Below are 18785 nucleotides of genomic sequence, written 5' to 3'. Positions count from 1 at the left end.
CTGCTTCTTCACTGACGGCTCCTGGTTTCTCAGCTTTCTCCGACCCTCCAGCCTTGCGATGTAGTGTGAACCTTGTGAGCTCTGCTATGCGTCTGTGCTCTTCAGTCTGGTCCACTGATCTCAGCATCTCACCTCTTCCTGCTCAGCGTCTCGCCCTCTCTGGCTTCCTGTCTTAGGTCTTGAAATTTTACTTGTAAGAAAAGAGAATAGGGTTCACGTCCTTGATGGGAGACAATCTACAATAGAGAAGACTAGAAGGAACCGTATATATATCTGGACTCTGATAATCCAGAAAATCTGATAATCCACTGTGATGCCTCCAAGACTGGGAGGGGCCCTCATGGGTGCACACACAAGGCCCCACCTTGCAGAAATGTAGCTTTTTTTGGCTCAAAAAAACACAGCAAAATCTGCAACAGCAGCGTTTCTGCAATGTGAGGCCTTAGCTTTTTTGTTGCAGATTTTGCTGAGGTTTTTTAAGCCAAAGCCAAGAATGGATAAAAAAGGAATGGAAAATATCAAGGGAGTTCTTATACTTCTCCCTTCTGCTTAATCCACTCCTGGCTTTGGCTCAAAAAACTGCAGCAAAATCTGCGTTTCTGCAACGTTGGGCCTTAGCCTTAAAGAGGACCATCTAAGCAGATCACAAAGCTCTGGCAGGACTTATCGCTAAGTGTTTAATCTCTCTGCAGCGCCACTGCAGGGTAAATTAAGAATTACACAGTGTCCACGTAAATCAATGGGTTGTCTGTGTAATACAGGACTGGTCGGGTCCTCCAGAGCAGAAGACACTCCTTGTAGGCACTTCCTTCTGTGATCAAGAGATGAGGATCCTGAATGGCACCCCCTCTACTAGCTCAGAATTGTCCAATGTGGTATATAAAATGGGTTTTCTAAATAGGACAATGAATTAATGAGAGGCAGGTAGGTAAGTAGATACCTATGAGATAGATAGAAGGATATGAGATGGATGGATAGACTGATATGATAGATAGATAGATAGATAGATAGGTGATAGATAGATAGATAGATAGATAGATAGATAGATAGATAGATAGGTGATAGATAGATAGATAGATAGATAGATAGATAGATAGGAGATAGATAGATAGATAGATAGATAGATAGATAGATAGATAGATAGGAGATAGATAGATAGATAGGAGATAGATAGATAGATAGATAGGTGATAGATAGATAGATAGATAGGAGATAGATAGATAAGAGATAGATAGATAGGAGATAGATAGCTAGATAGAAGATAGATAGATAGATAGATAGATAGATAGATAGATAGAACATATCCCTGCAGTCAGTCAATACAGACATTTCTGCCTTCCATAAGATCCCCATACTAAGCCAATGTTACAGCGTACATACAGCAATGTTCATGACACAGACCACTGAGCATCCATGTTGTAGTTTTACATTATTGGGGGCTCCAAGACCCCACTGAGCGCTCTCAGATCACAGACTTGATACCTTGGCAAACATTCGCTGCATGTATATAAATATCTTTAAAGAAGACTTGCTGCTTGGCTGACACCGGTCATACTCAGGATGTAGTAAACCACACGAGGAAGGAGACAGACCTAGACGTGTATGAACACCGAGCTGCTGCACTACACACCACTGGAATATTCTATCGTACAGACATTTGTATCACGCACAATGGGGTCGCCCTCTTGGGTTAAAAGGGTCTCCCTAAAATAAGTTCATCACAGAGTATCTGCTGTTGGGACCCCCAGTGATCAGCTGTGATCTGTGAGGAACCCGGCAGCAAAGGTCCCTGCAGTGAAATGAAGCCCTATATCATTTCCACTATTAGCTATGAACAGTCCGGGGTCTCCAGGTCCAGAGATATCAGTGTAAATCAAAAGGTGCTTCTTAAATTGGGGGAGGGACTTAAAGGCGTTTTCCAGATTAAATAACTGAAGACCTATCTTTGGCGTTCAGGTGGTGCCCAGAGAGCACCGCCGCTGCATTAAACAGCTGATCCCTGGGTGTCCATCCTAAGCCCGAGTCATCAATTAAAAAGGCCCTGAAAACCCTCTTTTAGGCTGAGGCCCCACATTTTGGAAACACAACTTTTTTTATTGCAGATTTTTTTTGTGTTTCTTTGAGCCAAAATCAGGAGTGGATTGAGCAGAAGGGAGAAGTCTACGAACTTCCTAGATATTTCCCATTACTTTTGTGGACTCTCCTATAGGTTTCGCTAAAAAAAAATGCAGCAAAATCTGCAACAAAAAAAGGCGCTTTTCTGCAGTGTAGGCCCTGAGTTGTGTTTTTTGTTGCAGATTTTGTTGCGTTTATTTTTAGCCAAGTCAGGAATAGATTTAGCAGAAGGGAAATGTCTGAGAGCTTCTTATATATTTCCCATTCCTTTTCACGCTGCTCCTGACTTTGGCTTCAAAAGCTACAGCAATGTGGCAGGTAATCCAGGATAAGGGTAGAAAGGACGTACATGCTTATATACTGATGGATAGGTCATCGATATGTAATTGATAAGAGTCCGACCCCAAGACCCCCCTGATCTGCTGGTTGAGCGCTACGGCCTCTTCAGGCACAGAACATTGCATAGTGGCTGTTCTTGGTATTACAGCTCAGCCCCATTCACTTGAATGGAACTGAGCTGCTGCTATACCATGTTCCACAGCACTCGTGAGCATCCATCCTGGGTATCAGACCCCCACCAATCACATACTGATGCCCTATTCTGGGGATAGGCCATCGATCTATAAGTCCTGGAAACCCCTTTAAGATCAGGAAATTAAAGCGGCTGTCACTTGAAGCCCGGCACCTGTGTGAGCAGCCCTGCCCAGATACATGAAGACAATTTCCATTTTTCATATTTATTACAAATTAAATAAAACGGAAAATACATCATTTACAATTCATGCGCTTTTTTTTTTTTTTCTTTAAAATCTACACACACACATACAGACAGAGAGACAAACAGAGAGACAGATAGGAGATAGATAGATAGATAGACAGACACACAGACAGACAGGCTCCTCTGCTCTACACTTGTCGTCAGTCCCATTCGAGTCTTCTGCTAAAAGTATAAAAGTGGTGGCAGAAGATGAAACCAAGAGACGGGGATGTACGTAACCAAACCAGGCCTGACACCTCTACGGCAAAGAAGCGTCAGCTCTGTTGTCAGCCAAAGAACCAGCCCCCCAGTTACATCTCCTGCCGCAACTTTTGGCGGGAAACATGCCTAGGACTAATCTTAAGGCCATTAGATTTCTCTCCGATTCCAGCCCTTAACCTCAGATACAATGGGCTCATCATCCTCAGGTTCTGCAGCAAGATCGAGGAGGACGTTTCTTTTTTTTTAGTGTCTCTGAAAACAATGGCAGGCAGACTCCAGACAGAATTTGCAACGAATTTTAAGGCAATATCTCCAAATTCCTCTGTGTGAACGGCCCCTTAGGGCTCGTTCACATGGGGCAAGGGGGGGCGGATTCTGATGCCGAATCCACCTCAGAATCCGCCCCCTTACAATAGAGGTCTATGGAGACCGCTAGCTTCCTTTTTTCCCGTAAGTGGCATGTTCCGGCTCACGGAAAAAAGAAGCGAGCTGCCCTTTCTTCAGGCGGATTCCAAGGCTGAGTCAGCCCCAGCGTCCACCTCGCGACACCACCCTCCTGACTAGGTCCATTCATTTGGGCCTACTCCGGAGTGGGAAGCCGTGACAGTTGCGGCAGGTGCATTTTGGCCCTATTCTGACATGGCTTCCCACATCAGAATCAGGACCAAAATACACAGTCCCGTGTGAACAAGGCCTTAGTTTCCATGAAGACATGGAGGCAGCAGCAGTTATCTATAACTACAGGAGCCACAGATGACATTGTCCCATAATGCTATGTACAGGGGTAACTGGTAACGTCTTGTGACTACCATACAAAAGTGACCAAAAAAAAATTCTCCATGTTGTGAGGCGACCATCCTGCAGCGATACCCTTGAACGGTCTCAGTAGCGCTTCCCTGCTTTCCTCCTTGTGCGGCTTTTCTTCTCCTTGCGCGCTGCGGCGGTGGTAAAAGTGACACAGTGCAAATCCAGAAAGTCAAGCAGCTTCCCCGCAGCGATCTTGATTCCATTTTGCTTGAGCTCTGCGTGAAGAGTGGTCAGGTCCAGGGGCTGATACAGTAAGACCTTCTTATGTAAGTCGGGCTGCGTTTCGATGAACCTTCTCACGGCCTCCGCTGTCAGAGCCTCCTTGCTGGCCGCTTGTGAGGCTGCCACTGGCTCATCGTCTTCTTCATCTGCAAATGCCGTCTCAAATTCATTGGCGGTGGAGCTACGGAGATGTAAGAAATACAAGACAATGGAGAATAGGGTCTGTGATATATGGGAAGAAATCTGTGCGCGCTCCATTCACATCAGTCATCTAGTAGGTGCGCTGTCACCCCACCCAAAGCCTATGGCTATAAAGGAGGTGGCAGACTACATCTCTACCAGGCCTATAGACCTGCATGTACGCCACTCCATTCATCACCTCCAGTGAGGGGTAATGGAGGGCTCAGGGACCCCAATCTAGTGATCAGCGGGAGTACCAGCAATCTCCTATCCTGTGATAAGGGTTACAAAGAGGAGATTCTCTTAAAGACGACGAATAAGTTAAGATGTGAGGATGTGGTAGGCGCAGGCACTACTATAACCAGCAGGACATGTATATAATGTACCTGATCTATCAGTAATGTTACAGATCTGTCTATTACAGGAGACATGTGACCCCCCCCTGACGTGTGTCCCACTATATATATGTCCATACACATCACATAAATGTCAGACAACCATCCTCGATTCAATGGGATCGGCCAACCATCTAATGTGGCGGTGTCCTGTCCTGAAGGAGAAAAGAAGGATCGGGCTGTGGGATAAGATAAGACCCCACCAGAGGTGTCTGGCAGCTTCTTGTTCTGACCCCCCACATTGAAAATACATATATATATATATATATATTATACTTGAAATCGAGCCAAGCATATATATATATATACAGGGGTCAGGATTGTTTGCCACAAACAAGCAAAGTGTACTGTCACCACCGCAAGGTCCTGCTCCCAGTACTCATCATGGCTGTGCAATAGAGACCCCCGGGACCCCCCTCCATAATGTGCAGTAAGCTATCTTATTATTTTTGGCTTGTATGCTACAATGTGCTGTGATTAAAATGGCCGACAACCCCCCATTACTGGCACATGAGCGCCCTCTAGTGGTCCTAGGCTAACAAATCCAAAATACAGAATACTAGTTCTGATGTATCAGGATTACATTTGACATCAGAAGCATTATGGGTTACCATCACAGCGCCACCCTGAGGGGGAGTAGATAAGAGACCATGCTGGTGCCTGAAATCAAAGCTATTGCTGTCTCTAGTACTAAGTGTGAATAGGGCGGCTGGTTTTGCTCCGTTGCTTCTCATTACCTCTGGGATAGGGATGACGTATCGCTTGCAGCCACAGAGGATGTCGTAGATTCTTGTGATGCCGTCAGAGGCTGATCGTCTCCTGTGTCGTCTTCTTCCTGTCTCACGCACACAGACGGCCCTTTCCTCCCCAGGTGGGAGCTACTTGACCCCTTGGCAGTGATTTGGGGCCGCCGCTTGTCATGGGTAGGTTTCTGCAGTGCTTGTACTACACTGCTGTCCTTACTGCGATGGGCCTGGGATACGGGGACTTCATCCTCAGAGTCAGAGCTCATGACCTGATGAGTATAGCGGAAGATCTCTTTCAGTTTTAGCACCATCTGCTTTTTTGGGAGCGCCCGTACACCAAATCTAAAGGGCAGAGAGAAATTCATGTCAGAACCAGTGATTTTATGGGCTGCTAACATCTCAACAAACCTACAGGTTAATATCTATCTATCTATCTATCTCCTATCTATCTATCTATCTATCTATCTATCTATCTATCTAACAATCTATCTATCTATCTATCTATCTATCTATCTATCTCCTTCCTATCTATCTATCTATCTATCTATCTCCTATCTATCTATCTCTATCTATCTATCTATCTATCTATCTATCTATCTATCTCTATCTATCTATCTCCTATCTATCTCCTATCTATCTATCTATCTATCTATCTATCTATCTATCTATCTATCTATCTATCTATCATCTCTATCTATCTATCTCCTATCTCCTATCTATCTATCTCCTATCTATCTATCTCCTATCTCTATCTATCTATCTCCTATCTCTCTATCTATCTATCTCCTATCTCTCTATCTATCTATCTCCTATCTATCTATCTATCTATCTATCTATCTATCTCCTATCTATCTATCTATCTATCTATCTCCTATCTATCTATCTCCTATCTATCTATCTCCTATCTATCTATCTATCTCCTATCTATCTCCTTCCTATCTATCTATCTATCTATCTATCTATCTATCTATCTATCTATCTCCTTCCTATCTATCTATCTATCTATCTATCTATCTATCTCCTTCCTATCTATCTATCTATCTATCTATCTCCTTCCTATCTATCTATCTATCTATCTATCTATCTATCTCTATCTATCTATCTATCTATCTCCTATCTATCTCCTATCTATCTATCTATCTATCTATCTATCTATCTCCTATCTCTATCTATCTATCTCCTATCTCCTATCTATCTATCTCCTATCTATCTATCTCCTATCTCTATCTATCTATCTCCTATCTCTCTATCTATCTATCTCCTATCTCTCTATCTATCTATCTCCTATCTATCTATCTATCTATCTATCTATCTATCTATCTCCTATCTATCTATCTATCTATCTATCTATCTCCTATCTATCTATCTATCTATCTATCTATCTCCTATCTATCTATCTATCTATCTATCTATCATCTATCTCCTTCCTATCTATCTATCTATCTATCTATCTATCTATCTATCTATCTATCTATCTATCTATCTATCTATCTATCTCCTATCTATCTATCTCCTATCTATCTATCTCCTATCTATCTCCTTCCTATCTATCTATCTATCTATCTATCTATCTCCTATCTATCTATCTATCTATCTATCTATCTATCTATCTATCTATAAACAGTCCTCTCCTCCATACCTTTGTGTTTTCCTATGTTTTACCACTCTGAAATCTAGGCTAAATCTGTCTTGGTCTCCCAAGATGGACTGCCATTCAGAATGGGATCAGATAACAGGTCTATAAAGAAGGGGGAGAGGCCAACAGAGAGTAGAAGAGACAAACAGAGCCAGAGATTATTGGAGTTTATAGTAAGTTTTCTTTTATCTCACCCAAAGTGCTTTATTCCCATAAATACAGGTCAGTGCAGGGTGATGTGAAATTAAAAACGCAAGTAATACTCACCTACCCCAGGGATTGGGCTGTCCAGAGCCTCAGATGACCACTATGGGCGATCAATGATCACATGATTGGGTACTAGTAATATTTCAGCCATGATGTCACTGGTAACCAGTATGTGAGCCTCTAGACCTTCCATGACAATCTATAAACAGCAGGGAATGGGGAACGCACTGCCCGATCCGAAGATCAGGGGTAGGCACATATCACTGATTTTTAATTTGATGTCGCCCCCAGGCCCCTATGAAATGTGTTTAGCCTGGACAACCCTTCTAACAAAAACCACTATTAACATGATATTTCTATAACCCGTCACTTACTTGCTTAACTCTTTCTTGAGGATTGGGGTGTCCATGTCTGAGTATTCGGGTAATGGAGTAATAGGGACCTTGGGTGCCAGCTCTCTTCTGCGCACAATGGAAACTATGGAGAAAGCAGATGTATTGTTATGTAATGGAACGCAGAGTTGCAGCTGATTTTATCTATGCAAAGGCTTTGTGTTCTGTGGACATTGTCCCTGATCCATCCACCTGTCCTTTCATTTATCCGTCTGCCTACAATTGCAAGAAAATGTAAGTGAACCCTTTGCAATGAGCTGGATATGTGTGCTGACATGTGTCTGATATCTTGGTACAAGACGTCCGGCCAGGTTTGTATTATTAGAGGATGTGTTACTACTTGTGAGGACAAGTCAGGACTTAGGGAAACAGTTGAGCAGCGCTTTTCTAGATCTCCATGGCTCTAAGAGAAGTATATAGGAGCTACAGAGACCGTATACAGCAGCATCACTTGGACGTCTCCATAAGTCCCACCCTGGTCGTGCAGACTTGTTTCTTCGGTCTAGGCCATGGTTAGCTAGAATGGGAATAACCCTTCAAACTGCAAAATTGCTGCCATAATTCTGGTCCATTGTATGTTTGCTTGTGTCTCATGTACGCTTCATGGATGACAGGTGCATGGAGAGACTTACCTGGAGTCCTCAGCTCCTTCTGCACCTCTGGAACTTTATTCAGTCTCTGAGACAGGGGTAGGACAGCCGGCAGCTCGGGGTCTTCATCCTCCCAGTCCTCCCACAACCTGGAGCTGAGAAAACTCTGATGGCCGCTCTCAGAGACCTGCGGAGAACCCTCAGTACTTGCTGCGGTGGCGCTCTTGGCTGGTGAAGGACTGCTAAGTGTACCCTTTAAGGATTTGGTTGGGGTCTCATTTAATTGTAGAGGAGTGCGAGGAGCAGGAGGGGAATACGGCTTGGTAGGAGTCTCATGCATGTTACACCACACATCTTCTTCCATGGCGATAGGAGGCTCATCATAGTCAAACTGAAAACTGGTGTTACTGATATCGGCCGGGGGCTCTGCAACGGGGGCCTCGTCCTCGCTGTCCCCTACCTCAAAGACTGTGCTGCTTGCAATGGATATTGGTGGTGAAGAAGCGACTTTATTACACACAACAGACTGAGCCTCAAGTTTTTCTTTTAAGGAGGGTCGCAACGACCGAGGAGTCTGAGGTGACTTTGGAGACATCGTAGGGAGGGATGCTGGGCTTGCCTGAGTTTGGGAAACAATACTTTGGCAAGAAACATCAAGGGCAAAGTTTCTGGATGTTTGAAATGATGGAGGTGACTGAGCGCTGTGGGACTTCATCTGTGAACTCGGAGGTGACTGTGCTAGCTGGGATGTCTTCTGTGAACTTGGAGGTGACTCCGTTATATAAGACATCTTTGAGATTGGAGGTGACCGACCAGTCAGGGATGTCTTCTGGGAGTTGGGAGACGACTGGGCTGCCTGGGAAATCTTCTGTGATTTTGGAGGTGACTGACCTGCCCTGGACATCCTCTCTGAGCTTGAAGGTGACGAAGCCGCATGTGACATTTTCTGTGAATCTGGAGGCGACTTAGCTGTCCTGGACGTCTTCTGTGATTTTGGAGGAGACCAAGCTGCATAGGACGTCTTCTGTAAAGTTTGAGGGGACTGAGGTAAGCACGATGTCTGCACCATGGAAATTTCTGAGCTGGTCAATTGAGGTAAGGGTGTAGCAGGAATCAACCAAGACATCTCGGAGCTACTGCTCATTTCCAGGCGTGAGAACCCTTCACTGCTCCTCCTCTGACTAAAGCTAACTGGAGACTCTTTAATAACTTTACACACGTCAGGCCGGTCAGTCTGTCCACTTCTGGTCAGTGGAGCTGCAGCTTGGTCACCGGACTCCATCTCCTCATCTGAAGACAAGATCAGGATGATGTCTGCCGCTTCGGATGAAGCTTTGGGAGTAATATCTTTGCTAGTCTGAGTGGCCGTACTATGATGGGAGTCTTTGAAGCTGGACGCACGTTCCCTGGCATAGGTGGATTGGTCGAGGAACGAATGTGTGTGTGGCTGGATGTTAGGAGAAGACCCAAGTTCGGGAATGGTAGAACATGACCTGGCCGCAGGAGAGCTGGTCAGTATGGGCTGTTGATCTTGAGGGCTAGCTGGATTAATTTGGGATTTGCTTTCACCATATTCACCACAAGTCTGTGAGAACATCCGGTCGTAACTATCATCGAGAGGTGGAGGACTGCGGGGGTCAAACATATCTGCCTCAGGGTCTTCATCTCTGTTTGGGGATATCAGAGAAATAACATGGACAGGAGACTCGGAAACAGAAGGATTATGTGACGTAATGTCTTGTTTCATTGGAGAAATGCCAGCAACGTTATACTTAGGAGACTTGGCAGGAGAGACAATGGAGGAAGATGATGGAGACCTTCGAGGCTGAGCTATAGAAGGAGCCACTGAATATTCAGGGCTGTTAGACAGAAGGCACGGGGGGGATTTTCTGGGAGAACACGCCATGTCTTTGGAATTAGGAGACACTTTAGGTGGACCGGTGGTGACCAAATCCATCTCTTCTTGTAAATTAAGACTTCTGGATTTACGAGAGTTGTCTTCGGATTTCTCCTGCTCACTTTCAGAGTCTTGCTCTGCTAATATCTTACGTTGGGTCAAAGCAAATTCATAGATTTCCTGCAGCTCTCCCTCCCCGACACCTCCATCATCCAGCTTCTCCTCATCCTGCAAACCTTCAAAGACGTCTTCCCCTTCATCCAGCCACATTGACTTCAACAACTCCTGGAAGGTCTCTGCCCGTTCTTCTCCATCATCATCGTCATCCTCCTCTTCTGTGGGGATCTCATCTTCTGACTTGTGTGTCCCAGAAATGAGAAGCTCGCAGGTGTCTATCAGACTTTTTACATCAAACCTAGAAGAAAGCCAAACTCTAAATTATTACAAGACTCCTCCACGCAACGAATAACCATATAAATCAGCATTAATGGGGTTCTCTTCTAGTCTTCCTTAAAGGGGTTGCTTTCTTGAAGACAACTTTGTCCATATGCTCGATAACATGAGTGTTATGACGGAGCAGAGTGGACCTCTCCTTAAAGGGGTTATGCAAGCTGTAATAAGGTTTACCAATGCATTCTCTGCAGAGGACTGTTGTTCCTCCTCTCTCCTGAAGTCGCTCTGAAGGGGGTGTTACTAGCCAGGCCATAAGGTTCACCTTTCTGACACTGGTGCCGAAATATCTCCAGCACATACCCGGAAAGCCGGCTTTGTAGTGGTATATATTACCACACATCTATGAGGACCTGAAAGACGCTCTTTAAGACAACCAGCTGATCAGTACAGTGGCCGCAATCTGAAAGGTAATGTCTCACATGAGCGAACTCCTTTAAGAGCTTTGTAATATAAAGGCCCCACAATATTGGTCTTTAAAGGTTTTCCATACAGGGCAAACATGTGACCATATAACTGTATATAAAACCTGTATCCTTTAGTCTGTTGTATCAAGGATCTTGAAGATTTTGTTGACCCTTTAATACCGTTTTGTTTTTTTATTGACCCATCTGAATAGGTTCAAGGTTTAGTGCGGCTTCATGCCTTTAGGTTTTCAGATACAGAGCTCCAAGTCCCTGCTATACACAGTCACAATACACTATTTTGGTTGAGTCACCACTAGGGGGAGCCTGGGCACTTACAGCATGTTGGTATGCATTGAACTCAATAAAAAGCAATGAATGTGACCAGGACTGCCGGAAACTGGCAAAACGCACATTCAGGTATTTCCGACACTCCCATACATATCATCTTGCGCTATGGCTGAGAACTGGGAATTGGAACAACTCAATCTCAGCAATATTGGGGACCCTGAGGTTGATCCCTTACCTAACCTTATTGCTATACTTTAGATTTTCTCCATATTGCAATGATCTGATACTCAGTTAGTATCTCAGACTTGCTTACAATGAAGGATTCCTATCAGATATGTGACTGGGTAGATGTGCAGTGATTTACATTTACACTGACACATATGAATAGGATATAGTCTCTGTCCACACTACATTGCATCAAATACAGCCTGATACATACCTACGTGCCAGCTCACAAACATGCGGCAGACAGTGGCTTGGAATATCAGCGACGGCAGAATATAAGAATCGGAGAAAACAGTGGGCCGCCTCGGCAGACACGTCATTGAGCAGGAGACGTCGAGCTCGGCCCGCGCCAGATTCATCTACCCAGAAACCTTCAGAGTGGATCTACAAAAGAGAATATCAGATATACAAAGGTGAATTGTATATTCCTCAATAGTGGGAAGATTAGGACAACTGAAAGGGGTCTCTGGAGTATATTGAGCGACCTGTAAGGATGAGCCCCCTACGGCAGTACCTGACACAGGGGCTTTATCCAGTCAGTGAATGGTGCTGATCTGCAGTAACAGACACAGCGGCATGGACGTGTTTATTGTAGTGTCTGTAATGCGGTTACGGTGTGATCACACGGTGGAATTTGGGGCTGATTCTACATCAACATCAATGTTGAATTATTCCCTATAACTGCCTCCCATAGTATTGAATGGTGGGCAGAGGTAGAAGATGGACGTTCAGTTTCCTCCCGACCAAGTGATGACGCTAAGCTGTAAGGCCGACCCCTCCGATTGTGCAGTGATAGCCAAAACTGACAGGACTGATACCTCTGGTGCCGGGGCAGATACCTGCACATCACGGTATATAACATGCACTATCTTATGGTTTCCAACATATATCCTCAGGATAGGGCATCAATATCAGATATGTGGGGGACCAATTCCAAGGACCGCCACCAATCAGCTGTTTCAAGAGACCACAGCATTGGAATCAGTGCCTCGGCCTCTTCACTGAATTCAAAGCACAGTGCCAAGCAGCTGATCTGTGGGGGTACTGTGTACTGCACACCTACAGAACAGATATTGACCACTTATTCTAAGGGTAGGTCTGTGTTGGCGCTGGTTAGTGTTGGCACTCTAACTCCTTCTCTCAGATATTTTTGGTGCTGATCCTGGAAGTAGGATGCCCAGCAGTCACAAGGCCTGTATTAATGACAGGTCACCAATATCAAATTCTAGAAATCCTCTTTTACACTTACTGCTTCAACCAGCAGGGGGCAGCGAGCGTACAGCACAAACATATGTGCACTTAGCACCTCCCCGCAGTCGGTCTGCAGTTGGGCATCGCTCAGGTGAGGATTGTTCACCATCTCCATGAAATCTGCTGATAGTACAAGCAGCGGCATCTGAAAACAAAAAACAGACATTAGGTAAATCCTTGGACATTGGCCTCATGTTTTACACATCTTGTCCCGTATACAGAGGTATTATCTAACAGCTGCTCATTCCTCTCCTCCCCCCGTACCTTGTTATCAGGTGCGCGGCTCTCATTCGTCCTCTTCTCCTCTTGCACTGGGATGAATCCGCTCGATGTGATACTGACCGGCGACTCTCGGCCTGCGGTAGGATAATGTTATTGCTATGCAGTACATGGCGGCCATGCTTATATGAAGCAGTGAGACCCTCTATTACCTGCGTGCTCATGGTCAGCGCCATTGTTCCACTGAGTCAGTGTCATCCCCTCTCCTGCCAGTTCGGCCAGGTCCAGCAAAGCCTTTTGGCTGTCGGGTACCGGGTTTCCATCCTCACAGGACACAGGTTGGACATCCTTGTCATCTGCAGTCTGGCTCAGTGGTTTTCCAGGATCCAATATGGTTGTATTCACACGGGTCTGTGAACTATGCAACTTCTAAAAGAAGAAGAGAAATGGTGATGTATTCTGAGTGCTAATATGGTGTCTATAGGGAATAGATGAGTGTGTACAAATCTGACCTTCACAGGAGCCGTCCATGGAGCTATTGGGGGGTTTAGTTGGGGTGTATAGTAGGTCAGGGTGTCTCGCTTCTCCATCATATTACTGATATCCCACAGCACACAGCTTTTCCCTCCCCGCAGGCTCCAGCTTTCCCTCTCTTCTTCTTCTTCCATTGCCCAGAAATGGCTCGGCGGTAAGGCCAGGACACTGTTGTCCGCAGTCTCCTCCGTCAGCAGCATAGACAATCGCTTCTGCAGCTTCTCGCTCCTCTCCTCGGGGGCCTGGACCAGCAGAAGAGGGGTGGGCTTATCCTTCTGTTTCCGGCGACTTTTCTTTTCTAAATACAATAATAGATTCTTGAGCGGGACAGGTACGCAGCAAACACATAAATCTAATAAAGTGATGGAACATTTCTAGGATATTAGGATAGCTCCATCTATGGGATGTCCAACAATCCTTTAAAGTGATAGCGCCTCCTCCTTTCTCAGTACTGTACCTCGGGCAGGATGACCAACAGTTGTATTCTGTGCATTCTTGTCTTCCTGCATAGACCGGGACAATGCCAAGGCAACCAGCATATCCTCCATCTCAGCACCGGTCTGCGCCATCTTCCTCTTCTTGGAGGGTTCCCTCTGTTTAGGTACGCCTTTCCTCTTCCCATTGACCACCCTGTGAAGTTAATGTATGGGAACTGTAAGTCCAGGCAATCGCATATGAAGAGCTATACAAAATGGCCAAAACGGGTTTAGTCATACCGTGATGGCACCTCGAATACCGCCTCGGCCGCCTGCCTCTGCACTGCCTGCAGCAAAGTTTGAGCAGGAACATCCAATTTTGCAGCGCAACGCTTCAGGTGAGACGCACGACTTTTCTCTGTGCTAAAAGGTTTCCCGCACAGAGGACAACTGGGAACCGCCGGAGCTGCTGAGCTTCCTCCTAAACTCTCAACCTGGTCCAAGCACCTGAGAAATAAGGAAGAGATGTAGACCGAACCAGAAGATGGCTATGTAATGAGGGAGAACATCCTGATATTCACCTGTTCACGTGCTGCTCCCTCAGGACGCTGCTCATGGCGGTCAGGTCTTTTTGGCACAGCTGGCAAAAAAAGAGTCCTTCATCTTCTAAGCTGGCTGGCTTCTCCTTAGCATCCATTTGTAGAGCCAGGGCCAGAGCGCCATCACTCTGTACAGTGTGACACGCCTCGGACAGTGCAGCTGCAGGAAGGATAAAGATGAGACTCATAAAGAAGAAGAAGAAGAAGCATGAGATAGGAGAAAGATACAGGTCAGGGGAGATTTCACCCACCATGGGCTTCACCGATCTCTATGGAATCCAACTTCATCCGGCTGGGGGCTTCTCTCTTGAACTGCTGCATCCGCTCCAAGACAAGATTTTTGACACTTATCTGGTCCAGGGGTTTGTTGTCTCCTTCCTGACAGTCCGTCCTGCTCCCATCTGATAGAGAAGAACATACAACATAACTTAACTTTCCCAAAACGTGATGTTTCTAAACTATCGTTCATTGTTTTAACCATACAGAAATCACAGGATGCCAAAAATGGTAAATAGTATGGGCCCCATCCCCCACACATATATGTATTCACTTATTAAAGGGATTGTCTGGATTATCCATAAGAGATCAGTGGGGTTCTGACACCTGGGACTCTCGCTGATCAGCTGTTTGAAGGGACTGCAGCCAACTCTTCATTGTTTACAACGCACACCATTTGTTTCATAATGGTCGTGCAATGTGACTATAGCCTCATCCTGTAAAGGCTGTAATGACATCACACGGCCACTAGGAAACAGGCGCCAAGCAATGTAAATAGTGAAGAGATCACAGAGTTCACAGGGGAGCTGCGGCCTCATTAAACAGCTGATCAGTGGGAGTCCTGGATGAGGAACCCCCAATGATCTCTTATTATAGGCCCCATGGTGGCTCTTATTACCGTCCTGTAGGAGACCATCAGCAGGCTGGCTCTGCACTTTGTGATTCCTTTCCAGTCTCAGAACATCAGCTTTGTCCCCGTCTGGTCCCGGTATGACTCCCACTTCTGCCTCTCTGCTGCCCACATCCTTCTTCTGCTTCTTGGTCGCAGATGGTTTGGCCCTCTTAGGCTTCCCCCGGGCCGCCGTGCTGCTTTTGGGGACATTCTGACTCTCTTGGGGGTTGTTGTTCTTCTTAACCCGTTTCAAGAGTTTTGAGCAAAGTTCAACAAATTCATCATCTGACTCAACCATTAGTGAAGGTGTCCCAGGAGCGGCGGTGAGGTGGTTAAATCAGACACTCCGCAGCGTATAAGTGAGGAGCGGTCCGGTCCTTCATTTCATCTTTCCAGAGGAGACGTCTGCTGCAAGAATGTGAGTAGATACATCATCATTACACAAGGCTTCTATTAAAGGGGAAGTATTTTATACAGTCTTATGAGGTTATCAGGGGTCCCCTGCTCATGATCCTCACCTCTGGGGCAAGAGTGTCTCCAGCTCTGGATGACCAGTCCTGTCCTGCATTACAAAGATCTGGATATGAATGAGCTCTGTGCAATACTTCATTCTGCCTGTGGTGGCGCCACAAGGATCAGGTGCAAGATCATCACTCAGGCACAGTCTCTTATCAAGGTGACTTTCCGTTTGTGTCAGGTGACCAACTGCAACCAATCACAGGCCTCGCGGGTGACCTCTTCACAAATGGCATACAGTAACACGACTGAGGCCTGGGATTGGCTGCAGCGGTCACCTGGCACAGACGAGCCCTCACTGTAGACGTCACCCGAACTCATTGAGGTCTATGGGTTATTTTTAGATATTAGTTCTTCAGTGATGGCGGGGATGTCTGTACACCTGAGATCCAGGACATGTGCACTGAAGCTGAGGTGGCTGTGCTGGGGGTGCAGGAGCCGGGTTTTGGGCACTGATGGCATTAACACTATAATGACCTGCGGGCTGTTTAATGTCCCAAATCAGGTTCCCTTTAAGCAAATGCTGAAACCTGCCCTGGCTGAGCCGCAGCAAATATCACCCGATTCCTCAGAGGTTTGTGCAGGAATTCTGCAGCTCCTTCATTCCAAGTATCACCAATTGCAGTGACAAAATCCACAACTACATCTGCGTGTGACTATTCCAAGGCTTCGCCCTAAACCTTGCAGATTCTGCAACGCAGATCCACAGACAGAAGCGACAGCCTGCAGGAAATCTGATAGAAATCTAGAGCATGAGGGTTTTGTTATGGAAACGTGGGACAATCTGCAGCCAGGGATTTTGGTTTTTGCAAGGCGTCATGCAGTTTCCTGCAGATATCGCACACGTAAACCCCAGTGTGTGAGCACAGCCCTAAGGTAAACAACATAGAGCCTGGCAGGGCATTCTGGGAGTTGTAGTTCTGCAGAGCCAATGGTTGGACATTGCAGGGGTCAGGACTACTACTGGATCCCAGAACACAATCAGACCAGACTATCAACTGTGCACAGGAGACTTGTAGCTTCACTGCAGTTACTGAGGCGCGCTGAGACTTGTGGTCCCACAGCCCCTGGGTCACATGACCTGCCCCTCATATATGGCCCCGCTATATCCGCATTGCCCGCTCCGCACCCCCCGTCTCCCACTGTCTTACCTCTGCCCATTCGTACGCTCCGGGACCCGGAAGTGACGTAGCATGACGTCACCGCGCGAAGCGGCCAACGCCGAGCGCTGGCCTGTCTCCATGACGACGGATTCAAACTGGAAACTGGCGCCACAGCGAGGGCCGCCTTAATAAGTCTTCGACAAAATGGCCGCCGCTCCTTTCTGTGTAGTGTCATGTCCAAATGTCTTCACTAATGTCTGTGACTGCCCTGCAGGCGGCTGTGAAAGGTTTAATAGGCCATAATAGTCACATATAAGAAATAATAAAGTGGCTACAAAAATAAGCTACAGGGCTACAACTAAACACCAAAGAAAATGACCAGGGCACAAAACATAATAATCAAAATGCAAAAACTTTATTAGACAAATCCTAACAAACAATATACAAGGGAGGCTATAACTACTTGTGTCATGTGATAGCAACCAAATATAGGGGCCATGCCCAACCAAGGCGGAAAATCCAAAATAAGCCCCGCAATAACCTATAGGAAGTATACTGAAGATGATGCAACTATTAAGGAGACTTTTTTTTTTTGCAACCATTTTTATGCACAGAACCTGCACTGAAAGCTTTGTGTCCATGCAGACGTATGTGTCTACATGGTAACGGACAACAAACCCTCCCTGTGTAGTCTGATCCTGCAGTCGTGTCCACTAGAGATGAGCGAACACTGTTGGGATCAGCCGATCTGAACAGCACGCACCCATAGAAATGAATGGAAGCACCTGTGACGCCGGCCGGCCGCCGGCAAAGTTAGTGTCACGGGTGCTTCCATTCATTTCTATGGGTGCGTGCTGTTCAGATCGGCTGATCCCAACAGTGTTTGCTCATCTCTAGTGTCCACCTTTATTTGCAAGATAAATGTATCCGCGAGGCCCCACGTGGCGTAAACACCGTGGCCAAAACCGCCGTGGTTTACAGTCCCTGCAAAGACAATGGGATCGCAGTAAATCCCATCTGCACATTGTGGAAAAATACGCTCAGCAGATGTGGTTTGGAAATCGCAGCATGTGAATTATACCTACGGAAACGCCCGCAGTTTCTCTAGAAGTACAATAGCAGCAGAAAGTCCACAGTGGAGACCTCTGCAGGAAATACCACAATGCGTTACCGCCATGATTTTCTTTCATCACTTTTTTGCTGTGGCCCTGTACATGGGGGTTTACATCTCTGTTTGCATAATGATAAATTGTACAATTTTCTAATCTACTTTCTGTATCATTTCCTCCTGGTTTTCTAGATCTCTGCTTACTGACCGTGGATAAATAAATCACTCCAAGGCCTTGTAATATACAGCCCATGGTCATGTGATGGACACAGCTCGTTACAGTCACAGCACAGTAATCGGACATTACTCCTGTGTGTTCTTCACATGACATGACACCCATGACCTAGTCTAAGCGTAACCATCAACAGGAACTCTTGGACAGCCCCTGTAACCTCTCATAACATCACCTACCATCTAACCTTACACACTGCTTGAAACAGCGGCAATGAGACCTCTGACCCTCCCTGCATTTTTTTTTAATGTAGCCAGTTCTTGCACATTTTTAATTCCCCCGGTTTCATTTTTTTGCTGCCAATTCTGTACGGAGATGAATAGATATCATGTTATGTCCCCAGATGGTTTTTAGATCAAAAGCCACATTCATATATAACCTC

The 18785-nt window shown here is 45.9% G+C and overlaps 1 protein-coding gene across 1 annotated transcript; it reads right to left on the bottom strand.

Moving 5' to 3' along the window:
• Positions 1–3299: 3299 nt before the first annotated feature.
• Positions 3300–17132, bottom strand: SLX4 (SLX4 structure-specific endonuclease subunit). The gene is made up of 15 exons (XM_075285821.1): positions 17112–17132; positions 15451–15849; positions 14807–14956; positions 14538–14715; positions 14257–14463; positions 13998–14170; positions 13519–13838; positions 13219–13435; positions 13052–13143; positions 12786–12932; positions 11751–11920; positions 8312–10581; positions 7662–7764; positions 5436–5786; positions 3300–4304 (listed from the first exon to the last, which is right to left on the bottom strand). The coding sequence occupies exons 2-15, from the start codon at positions 15740–15742 to the stop codon at positions 3977–3979; spliced, it is 4998 nt and encodes a 1665-aa protein (XP_075141922.1). The 5' UTR covers positions 15743–15849; positions 17112–17132; the 3' UTR covers positions 3300–3976.
• Positions 17133–18785: the final 1653 nt, after the last annotated feature.

The sequence above is a fragment of the Leptodactylus fuscus genome, chromosome 8 (assembly GCF_031893055.1).
Source record: "Leptodactylus fuscus isolate aLepFus1 chromosome 8, aLepFus1.hap2, whole genome shotgun sequence".
Lineage (NCBI taxonomy): Eukaryota > Metazoa > Chordata > Amphibia > Anura > Leptodactylidae > Leptodactylus > Leptodactylus fuscus.
The sequence above is the reverse complement of the archived record's forward strand: the minus strand, read 5'-3'. Positions and strand labels throughout refer to the sequence as shown.